Source organism: Perognathus longimembris, chromosome 3, assembly GCF_023159225.1.
Source record: "Perognathus longimembris pacificus isolate PPM17 chromosome 3, ASM2315922v1, whole genome shotgun sequence".
In the NCBI taxonomy this organism is placed as follows: domain Eukaryota; kingdom Metazoa; phylum Chordata; class Mammalia; order Rodentia; family Heteromyidae; genus Perognathus; species Perognathus longimembris.
In genome coordinates, this window is record NC_063163.1 from 91,661,968 (window position 1) to 91,673,386 (window position 11,419).

General features: G+C 50.0%; 1 protein-coding gene across 5 annotated transcripts in view; it reads left to right on the plus strand.

The window, feature by feature from the left end:
- The window catches only part of Mtmr3 (myotubularin related protein 3), a 106,477-nt gene extending 98,276 nt beyond the window's left edge, over positions 1-8,201 (plus strand). For 2 of the 5 annotated variants that reach the window (XM_048343271.1, XM_048343273.1), the window contains exons 17-21: positions 79-1,489; positions 2,669-2,779; positions 3,219-3,307; positions 3,957-3,983; positions 6,183-8,201. In XM_048343271.1, coding sequence (XP_048199228.1) covers positions 79-1,489; positions 2,669-2,779; positions 3,219-3,307; positions 3,957-3,983; positions 6,183-6,354 — 1,810 coding nt within the window. In that variant the 3' untranslated portion in view covers positions 6,355-8,201. The remainder of the gene's footprint in view (positions 1-78; positions 1,490-2,668; positions 2,780-3,218; positions 3,308-3,956; positions 3,984-6,182) is intronic. The other 3 variants (XM_048343275.1, XM_048343274.1, XM_048343276.1) reach the window with 3 other exon arrangements.
- Positions 8,202-11,419: the final 3,218 nt, after the last annotated feature.

Consider the following 11,419-nt stretch of genomic DNA (forward strand, 5'->3'; position numbering starts at 1 on the left):
CTTAAAACCTACTGTCTCCTGCTTCCCTCTGATTAATCTCCAGGATTATCATTTTTTCCCAATTTGTCTGTCTTTTAGGCTACCAAAGACTAGATCATTTGACAATCTGACCACAGCCTGCGACAGCACAATGCCTCTGGCCAGCCGGCGCAGTAGTGACCCCAGCCTGAATGAGAAATGGCAGGAGCACCGACGCTCCCTGGAGCTAAGCAGCCTGGCTAGTCCTGGAGAAGAACCTCCTGCCCATGCTGCTGACAGCCTGGGAAAGCCTAGCAGGATGCCAGGGGGTGCTGAGCTGTCTGTGGCGGCTGGAGTGGCTGAGGGACAAATGGAGAACATTTTGCAAGAGGCCACCAAAGAGGAGAGTGGGGCAGAAGAGCCTGCCCACAGGGGAAGCGTGGAAATGCCAGAGGTCAAAGAGGAGATGCTCTTAGCAAAGGAAAGCAGGAGGATGTCAGCCGAGGGCTCGCTTGTCCTTTACCAAGAACCAGAGTTGGATGATGCGACTCTACAAAGGCACCCAGACTCCAGCCTGTCAGTGCTCTCACAGGGTATTTCTCAACAGCAGGGTAGGCACAGTGTTCTCAGTTCACTCCAGGCCCCACCTAGGGGAGAAGATTTCCAGGAGACCCCTGGGGAGCCGCTGCGAATAAGGGATGCTGCAGAGGGAAGGGAGGGTGCTGTTCCTCCCATCCTGGTAGATGCTAAAGTTGGCCATGATACCTCACAGTCTAGTTCTACTCTACCTTCCCAAGTCCCATGTGAGACCGGAGGACCAAACGTGGACAGTTCGATGGACGTGTTAGTACAAGATACAGTGATACCCGAAAGCGGGCCTCAGGACCATCATAGACCTCGCTTGGTAACCAGTGACAGGTTCAGTGGCAAGGACATGCCGGCAGCAGAGCTCAGGCCTGTAGAGAGGAATCTGGCTGAGAGGCCCCAAGGTGAGTCTGTAGTGCACAGAACTTCCTCTGGCAGCACACTCAGCCCCAACCCGGCCCACTGTGCCTTGCCGTTAGCTGAATGTAAAGAGGGGCTCGTGTGCAATGGCTCCCCAGAGACTGAAAACAAGGCCTCAGAGCAGCCCATTGGACTTGGAACCTTCCAGAAGTACCCAACACCCAACGGACATTGCACCAATGGGGAGGCTGGGCGGAACAAGGACTCCCTGAGCCGCCAGCTGTCTGCCACAAGCTGCAGCTCTGCCCACTTGTACTCGAGGAACTTGCACCACAAGTGGTTGCACAGTCACTTGGGGAAACCGTCTGCCACTAGCAGCCCTGACCAGCCTTCCCGCAGCCACCTGGATGATGATGGCATGCCTGTGTATACGGACACAATCCAACAGCGCTTGCGCCAGATTGAGTCAGGCCACCAGCAGGAAGTGGAGACCTTGAAGAAACAAGTCCAGGAGCTAAAGAGCCGCCTAGAGAGCCAGTACCTGACCAGCTCCCTGCGCTTCAATGGGGACTTTGGAGATGAAGTGGTGAGTTAGGTCATTGCTCTTCTGATACTGCTTAAGCAGAAGAGCACACTGAAGCTGGGCACCCCTTGCTCCAGTGCATGGTGACTGGAAAAGATTGCCAAGAGAATTGGCAAGACCCAGAGAAGCCCCGTGAAGAGGCTGGAGATGAGCCTCAGCCATGGAAATGGCAATCTGACTGTTTCCTCCTAGTCTTTTATTCCACATCCTGTCAAAAAGAGGAAGAGAACCCACACTGCCTGGGTACTCGGATCTTTTCAGAAGTCCCTGTGTCTTTAGACGCTGGGTAATGCCAAGTGTTCCTGTTAAATTGTAGTGCTTATCCTACCTTAGGAACTATTACAGCCTTCCCGGACTTTGGGCATTTTAAAGACAGGATTTTTTTAAAAAAACAAATATTGTACCCACGTTGTGGCAGATGCTGACAGTGAAAATGGTGAGGAGGAGTGGGGTTATGGTATTCTATGCAATCCTAGTGCTTGGGAGGCTGAGGCAGGAGGATTTCAAGTTTGAGGCCAGGCCTGGTCTGCATAGTGTGACCCACAGTGTCTCTAAAACAAAACAAAGAAAAAAAGAATGGAAAGAAGCAAGTTTTTTTTTTTCTTTCTGTTAGGAGTTTAGCATTCTGAGGCTTGGTGGCTGGAAACAAGGGTACTAGTAGGAAGCTTTCCAAGGAGTGGCTCTCTTCCTTGGCTGGGGCTGTCAGGTACAAGTGTAAACGCGCTCTGAAGCCGGCAGTGTACATTAAAGGCGGGCACATCCAATGACTTTCAATCCAAAAGCCATTTTCGGCTTTTCTTTCATACTAATACTTTTTTTTTCTTCTTTTCTCTCAATTGTCCTAAACAGGCCTTCAAAAATAAAAAGGAAAGCATGGCCAAAGCACTGTTTTATTTAAGTGGCAGGGTTGGATCAATGGCCCACTGGAGCAATTGGCTTTGGAAGCCCCCGTTCAACCTTGATCACTTTTCTCCCACTCTCTAGAACTGTAAAGTCTCACCTTTCTATTCCCTGTCCACACCTGGTCACCCTGAGCCTAGGTGGCTGATGCATCTACAGATGCAGCCACCTTAGCACGCAGGTCACTGCAGACCCTAGTGGTCCTTTCTTCACCAAGCCCTTTCTTCTTCTTTTGAGAGGAGACCAGGTTCATTCTGTTCAGCTGTGTTTGTTTGCCAACAGACTTCAATCCCCGACTCGGAAAGCAATCTGGATCAGAGCTGTTTGTCTCGCTGCAGCACAGAGATTTTCTCTGAAGCCAGCTGGGAGCAGGTGGATAAACAGGACACAGAGGTACAGGCTCAGCCCCTGCTCTGAGAACCATCCATGCGATTGTTTTTGTAGTCCTTCTCCACCCCCCTCCCTGCCCCATGTTCTCTAGCCAAGCAAGAAGTTCACAGAAGTTAGCTTTGAACCTCTGGCTTCTGGGCTCCCAGGAGCCCACATAGGCTCATCATTTCTGAGCCTGAGAAACTCATCAGGCACGCCTCTATTGCTCTGCCAACTCTGACAGCAACCCAGAGGGCTGCTGTTGCCACTTGGTTCCAGGGGAGATTTGAGTCCCCTCCAGGGAAATGATTTGGACGCCTTTCTTGTACTGTTGACATCAGACCTGCTGGGCTGGTACCATCAGAGCTGATATGGTCCTAGTGACTCTTGCTGCCACGGCATGGACTGTTGGCTCCAGCTGAATGTCCCACTTGTCACTAACCTGGCCCCATCTGTTTTGCAGATGACCCGTTGGCTCCCTGACCACCTGGCTGCCCACTGCTATGCTTGTGACAGTGCCTTCTGGCTCGCCAGTAGGAAGCACCACTGCAGGTGCCACTGAGGGTGTGGTAGGGTGGGCTGGGGTTAGAGGGTGAGCTGGAAGAGTGAGGGGTAGCAGACATCCTGCTGGTACTGTTCTGCCTGAGGAAGGCCCTGGGTCATATTTCCTGTCTCTGAAATCGGTGCTTACAGAAGAGAACTATTAAGTTTGATAATGTGCCAATAGCCTTTTTGTTTTGTTTCTCAGATTGTGAGCCAGTAGCCACCATTCAAACCACTGTTTCTTATTCTTAGCACGAAATTCATGGCTACTTTGAGAAGGTTTTCTGGCTATGGGCAAGGAACTTCATTTTCCTACCCTTTCCCTGCTCCTGGAACCCAGACTTGACCGCTGGGCCATTGGTGAGCAGTGGTATCCGGGGCAGGGAGGATGAGTAGCAGACTGCTTTCCACTTCTTTCCTTCCAGTCTGGGATAATGAGTTGTTATGAGGGATGCTTTGCCTGGGGCAGATGTAGAATATTTGGGGGATAGGCTTATCGCAAACATGCCATGATTTATCCATACAAGTGAGGCCTGGACTGAAAATGGCAGAACAAACTCTGTTAGTCATGCTTCTAGGATCATGTGTCTCTCCCTCCTGCACCCCAAGCCCAAATATCTTTGGCTTCTTCTCTGAGCTCTTTCTCCCCTCCTTGCAGGGATACTGACCGTGTTGATCAAACGTGGTGAGCATTTGCAACAACCTGTCTGTGATGTCTGCACACCTACAGTAACTTCTCCACACTAATGCTTTTGTTCCCCTCTTTGTACTCATTGGGGCAGAACCAAGGCTGGGAAGTTCAGGCAGGCAGGTGGGCTTGGGGGATCCACAGAAGCTGACTGAAGAGAACGTTGAGGGTGAGTCCAGCTGCGGCCTTGTGCTTGCCTCTTGGCCATCCAGCTCAGCCGAGTCCTGGGGCTTGTGACATGAAGCTGTGTTTCTTCAGAGGCTGATCCAATGGGGGAGCCAGTCCTGTTTTCTTTTGAGTCAATCATCATTGAAATGTCAGGCTGATGCTGGTAACTTGCAAGTCAGCACCACTGTAGCTTTTTGTTTTGTTTTTGTAGAAACAGAACTGCCCAGAAATAATCACCCCAACAAATTAGTTTGGCATAGTAGACTAAGAGAAAACTCCAGTTAGACCTTTAAAGTCTCCTAAAGGATATCAGAAAAGCTTTACTGATCAAATTCATGTCAGAAGCTAGCTCCAGTGACTCATACCTGTATTCCTGACTACTCAGGAAGCTGAGATCTGAGGATCAAGGTTTGAAGCCAGCCTGTGCAGCAAAGTCCAAGATACTCTATTTCCAGTTAACCAGCAGAAAAAAAAAAAAAAAAAAGCTAGACTTTAGGTGTGGCTCAGGAGATACAACAGCAGCTGTGACCAAAAAAGAAGAGAGGTAGTACAGGCTCTGAGTTCAAGCTCTGGTACTGGAACAAAAAAATTTGTAGTTAAAATATTCATTTAAAACTTTTAAGCTGACTCCAGATGGTATATGAAAGAAATTTAAGCTTGTGAAACTGAAAGCATGGCTCAAATAGACCTTATCTCAAAAATAACTAGCATGCAGGGGGCTGAGAGTGTAGCTCAAGTAGTTGAGTGCTTGCTAATAAGCATGAGGCTTCAAGTTCAGATTCCAGTATTGCCAAAACAAAATGGAAGTATTCAGAAATGCCCTGGTTATATAGGAATTCATGCTGCTCGCACTTTTTGGAAATAGTTATGAAGTGCTATGTTCTAGAAACAAAATCTTGTGTGCTTGTTTTGTTTCTCTGTCCTTCCCCTGCCCTATGTGCCACTTTTTCCTTCTGCAGTATTTGTTCTCAAGCGGTCTTTGGTGTTTTTGCTTGTGTATAGGGCCTTATCCAGCAATGGTATATACATTTTGGGGGCATGGCTGAGAAGGCAGTGATGCCAATTGCGAAGAAGGCTTTCCTGTCTGCTGCCTCTCCCCTCCTCTTTGGTGGGCTGTCAGGCTCTTTAGAATCCCTGTACTCAGCTAGTTGGGATTTGTTTGTATTACAGAGCCCAGCAAAAGTAAGATGGGCAGAAACTTGTCTGTCCCCTTTCCTCTGCGTGTGATAGGGCCTTTGGTGTGCAGATGCATCTGAGCAGGGCTTTTGGTGGAGGAGGATTGGGGGTTGAGGGTAGTCAGGCCTTCAGGTAGAGCTCTTGTTTCCCTGGAGATGCATGGGGCCAGGCAGTGAGCCATAACTGACTCCACGAGGGTGTGTGTATGTGTGTGCATGTGTGTTCATCCAAGCTTTTGTCCTTCCACCTCTCCTCTTGTCTCTGAGCATGTTCCACTCCTGCTTTGCATGCTGCAACAACAAGCCTAGGTGGCAGCAGTCTGTCTCCGAGCCGCGGGGGCGGTGCCCATTGGGCAAGGCTCCTTGTCCCAAGTTGGGCCAGGTAGTTGTTTCTTTCCTATGTGGGGCCGAGAGACATCTCTCTTTTGTCTGTGGCCTCTCAGTATTTCTGTAAGCAACAGAGGCCATTCCCCCAGTGGGTGTGGCCACTGGGGAAATTCTCAGGCCTGGACTTACCTACTGAGCTGGCAGCTGCTTCTACCCTGGACACATTGGTTCTCACTGATCTCTCTCAAGCAGCATCTTCTTGTACATCCAATAACCTTGAGCCATAGTGATGAGGCAGCCAAGTGCCTGTGGCCCCCAAAATGAAGGTGGCATGTGACTCTGCCAGGTGCAGATGTCCTCCCTGTCCTCAGCTTGTTGCTGGCCTAGGGAAGAGAAGTGTTTGATCTCACAGGCGTCTCCAGCACATCCAATGGCACGCAGCAAAACTCTATCTCCTGCGGTTGGTTTCCTCTCCCACATACTTGTTTGATAATACTAACAATGCTTTGTTTCTTCTTCTCTCCAGGAATTGTGGGAATGTATTCTGCTCCAGTTGTTGTAATCAGAAGGTTCCAGTTCCTAGCCAGCAACTTTTTGAACCCAGTCGAGTGTGCAAGTCTTGCTACAGCAGCCTACATCCCACGAGCTCCAGCATTGACCTTGAACTGGATAAGCCCATTGCTGCCACTTCTAACTGAAGCTCAGTGACTTGGGGTGGGCCGAGGCCAAGCTACTGTTCCTCTGACAGGCCCACACCGCCTGGGCAGCCCGAGAGGCCCATGCACTTTGGAACGGGGGCATGGAACCATATATACAGAGTGACAGGAAATGGGATGTACCACTGGATTGTAGATTGATTTTTTTCTTTCCTTCTACCCTTTCCCTTTTCCATTTTCCCTCTGCTTTCAAAAAAGAAAACAGTCCCCTGGTTGTCTTAATTTTTTATTTTTATGTCTTGTAATGGAAGATCAGAGGTGTCCAGGCTTCCTGGAGCAGCAGGGCTGCCCGCCGCTGGGCATGCTGAGGGCTGGCAGAGCCCATCAGCCAGCCATGGAGGTGGGAGACAGTGAGCGGGGCAGAACACAGCGCCAACATAGCCATCATTCCTCATGCCGCCGCCACCATGTGTGCTGGTGGGAAGCTGCCAGCTCCTTCCCCAGGGGTGTTACCCCATATCCACCCCCCCCCCCCCCGACAACAGGGTTGGCACATCATGAATGGTTTCCCTTGGGATCCCTTGGGGGAAGGAAGTGTGTGCTGCTTTTGCGCAGGCGGGTGGTGGGGTGGTGGTCAGCACGTTGGCCCACATCGGATTCTGTGACTTGATCCAGACTCCCCCAGGCTCCCTTTGCTTCCCAGGGCTGCCTCCCTGGACAGGCTGGGTCTTGCTCCCCACCCTAAGGCCTAGGAGTGCAGGCTGGCCAGAAGGTGGGGGTCCGCTGCTGTGATGGCCTGCCAGCTGCTGGGCCCACGCACGCCCGGAGCCCCCTTGGGGTAGTGGTCCTCTAAACAATCTCTCTCCTCGGCCAGCACAGGGAAATTCAGACTCAGGGTCCCAAAAGTTCCCTATTCCCAAACCAAACAAATCATGGATCGCCCCTCAAGGGGTAGAATCAGCCTTCACAGTTACAAAGGTCCCCACACAGTTAGCCTTCCTCCTCTTTTTGGGGGGCAGCAAGGAAGTCCCCTTTCCTGCCTTTGGCTTCCTGAGTGGGCACATCCGTGGAGGGTCCACTTGGTGACCGCAGGGTTCTTGGAGGAGATTCAGGGCACCTTTTCTCAGTGAGCTCTCATTTGGTCCAAAAGAGCCTTAAATCAAGAATCTTGGAGGGGGAGGTGAGGAAGGGCGCCGAGGAGCTTAAGTTGGTGCTTTGTTATGTTGGCATCCATGTTTGTGCCTGCCTTCCCTCCTGGGAAGGGCCTCCACTCTGCTGAAAGCTGCTACCTGGTCCCAGGGCAGGAGAAGGACAGTGAAGTCCTGAAACGCGAGGTTCTAGCCTGCTTTGTGTTCACTCCCCTGTCCCCTAGCCTAGGCACGCTGCGGTGCTCAGCAGCCTTCCCTGGTGCTGGTGGCTCGAGGCAGAGCCCGGAGCATTTGAGCGCCTCCGAGTCGGGCGGCAGCAGCTGTGCAGAGCCCGGCCCTGTGAAACAGGGTGTCATTCTCTGCGCTCTGCGCGGGCGGCCCGGCAGGTAGGGAGAAGTCAGAGTGACTGAAGACTGTGCAGTTCCTATTGACAGGTGCCAAGAGGTTATGATACGGGTTTCTTGGGTCTGTTGTACAGTGTGAATAATTGCTTGCAGCTCTTAGCCCTTTTTTGATCAATGAAGCACTTTTTTATTAATATTTTCTTTGTATGTAAAGGAGGAACCATACTCTCCGTAGCTGTACATATAACCCTTTTCTCCTAAAGAGGAGTCGGTCAGTGCTCCTATATTTTTCATTTTTTTGTCAAAGCAAGAAGTAAATACTTTAGAATTGTTAAATATATAAATAAAGCAAATAAAGTTGCGTGTTCGGCATGGTGGCATTTGCTAACCCATTCTACTTCTTTGCCCTGTGGTTTATCCCCTCCTCGTCCTTTGCCTTCTCACACAGGAGGTGGTTTGAGGAAGGGCTGGGAAACTGATCTTTGGCAAAGGACAATGGCAGATTGCTTTCCAACTCAAGACCATGACTGGGGCCTCACCGTAATGCCCAAGCACTGAAAAACATTTTTCTCAGTGGTTTTTGCCTCGGAGAGTCCTACAGACTAAAGGGGGTGGGGGGATGGGGGCGGGGAAAGTAACTGGACATCCTGATAATCAGCTGCACATCAGTGGTAATTAAAACTACCTCTGGCCTCTGGGCTCTTCTTTTTTTCTTCTTCCTCCTGTTGATTTTCCTCCTGAGCCCTGAACCTCACGTGGGGAGCAGTAGTACTGGTGTGTGGAGGGGCACGGGAGACACTTTGCAGGGAGGCATCTTGGAAAATGATTCTGCCTGGCAATATTGGAAGAGAGATTGTGTGGGCACGAGACCGAATCGGATGTCCTCTTCCTCCACACAGGGAGGAGACTCCGTTCCTCAGATCTTTGACATCTGCTTCCAGCTGGGAAAAGCCATGACATCTCATCAGTTCTGGGCTGTCTGCTGGATTTTCTTTCCCCTCCTGTAGGTGGGATCCATTGTGTGTTTCTTCCCTTGGGAAGGTTGGTAAATGGCACATGGCTCTTGGGTCTCAGCCTAACGTGTGGGAGTTGGCTGGCCTCTGGAATAGGTCCTGCTGCAAGCTCCCCTGGGGCCTGACCGAGGCAGTCTAGGGGATGTAAGCACTTGAGAACTGCTCAGATGGCTCCAGTCGGCGTTGTGAGGGCCATGAGCAAGGGCCTGAGGGATCTGCACCTGTCACAGCCCCCCACCAGAGAGCCCCAACTGTGTTCACACAAGTTGTAAAGCACTTGTGTGTGTGTCCACGCTGCCACCGTTGCTCCATAGACCTGGTGACTTAATCTTCACCAGGTTCACACCCTGGCATAGCCTCTCAAGGTTACTGGGGATCTGGAGAAGTGCTGAGGTAGGAAAGTGAAAAGTCAGGGCACTGGGGACTCCCAGTGTGGCAAGAAACTTGCTTTGGAGGACAGTGGCTGTGAAAGTTCTTGGTGGACAAGCTTTTGCAGGCTACCACATAGCAGTAACTGTACTGACCTTGTCCTTGAGCAGTCAGGATGTCCACTTCATCTCTGAACTTTGCTCGCTTGCTCAGTACCTCTTTTTAGATATTTTTGGCCTCCTTAGGCCCAGTACCAAAACAAAAAGTCCTGCCTTGACCCAGTGGAGTTTCCTAGTGAGAGCATTCGCAACTTTTTTGTTTTTTCTCATTTTGCTAATATAGTCCCTGTTAACTCCCATATTGGCAAAGACTATTCTAATCAGTGAAAAGGTCCTGTGGCCAGTGTAAAGGCGAATGAACAAAACTGGTGCCATGGAAGCTGGGGAGCAGTCAGCAGCCACTAGTAGCAAAGTGGGACTGGAGGGTTTGGGAACGCAATTACAAGCTGTCGTCCCTGGAGGCTCACATGAGCAGCAGTTCACACGAGCCATCACCTCTGATCCTCTTAAGAATGTGGGCTGGCGTGTAAGTACTATTGTTGGTGAGTACATTTGTTGGTGCCCGTTTCAGTCATCTGTCCCTAGGAAAGCAAGGCTGACAGATTTTCACATGGGCTCTGGGCTATGGAGAAAGACTGGAGAATCAGGGCCTGAGGCCCAGCTCTTGAATTCCCAGCCACAGTTCCGAGGAGGTGGCTCTGAATCCAGATTACTGAGATCTCTGGAGGGCAGGCTGAGGATGCGTGATCGCCTTCCTGACAAGCGGGAATGACGCTTGTAAGCTTCACACAACCACCAGCCCGGCAGTGCCAGCAGCAGCCTCCACACTGAAGCCGTGCTCCTCACTGGGCCACCACGTTCATCGGCTTCCCACTCCACAAGGCCTGAACCCGGCCTGAACATCCTCCGAACTGGGAGTTGCAAAGTTCCTAAATGCTGCTGTTGTATTCCACTTGATACATAAGGACTTTTCCAGTTGGAAGTTCTTAGTCGCCTTATCTTACAGTGTTTCTAGCAGTTGCACATGAACTGTATCTTCCATGAGTTGGTATTTTAAATGATCCTTCATTAGTTTGTAAGTTTTTTTTTTAAACAATTGAGAGTATAACCCACAAGGCCCAGATGCTGCTGTGGAAATTTCTGGAGTATTGCTGACATTCCTGCTTGCCTTTGTAACGGCACTGATACTGCTGTAGCCTCACTGATCATGGATGGTGAATAAATCTGTCATTGTCACCCCAAACCAGTTGTTCAGCCCCCAGATTTGTCTTTTTATTTCTTTATGCTTTCAGTACAAGAGATTTAACTCAGCCAAGTGCTGCTGTACCAGTTGAACCATGCCACCAGCTTTTTTGTGTTCATAGTTTCCAGTACCTGCCCAGGCTGGCCTCTGACTTTTTTAGCCAGGATCATGTAAATGCAAGTTCTAATATCTTAGATCACAGGAGTAGGAGAAGAAACCTGTTTGATTAAGGCAAATTATGAACTGTTGTAGCACCTTTTACTTGTGAAGTTGTTTTGGTTGTACGCTATTTGAGAAATCCTGACTGTAGGCAATAGTAAATAGTCTCAGTTTGCTGGCAGTCTCTGGATATTGACACAACTGAAGTAGACATCTGAAGGAAAACAAAAAGAATATTTGACAACTACTTTTGGTTCTTACCAGCCACATATAAGCTAAGAAACGACTAAAGGCTAGCTACGCAGGAGATAAATCTGAGAATCATGGTTCAAAGCCAGCTGGGGCAGCAAAGTCCATGAGACTCTTCTCTCTAATTAACCACCAAAAAGCCAGAAGTGGAGCTGTGGCTCAAGTGGTAAAGCACTAGCCTTCAACAAAAAAGCTCAAGGACAGCACCCAGATCCCGAGAACCCCAAGAGAGGCACAGAAGAAAAGAAAAACAGAGGCTGCTGATTGTAGCAGTAGAGCCACCAGCAATGAGTTCTTGCTGGGTGACATGACCCAGCCCTGGGCTCCTGCTGTCCCAGCAGTGACTGAAAGAGACATGGCCCACAGTTGAGGCTGGCTACCTCCTGTGCTCCAAACCCTTGGGAAATATAGATGGTTTCTAATATTTAGCACAGGATTCAGAGCAATTATACCAGGTTTTAGGATTTGTGTTCTGTTTTTTTGCAGTACTGGGGATTGAAGCCAGGACCTCATGCATTCTGGG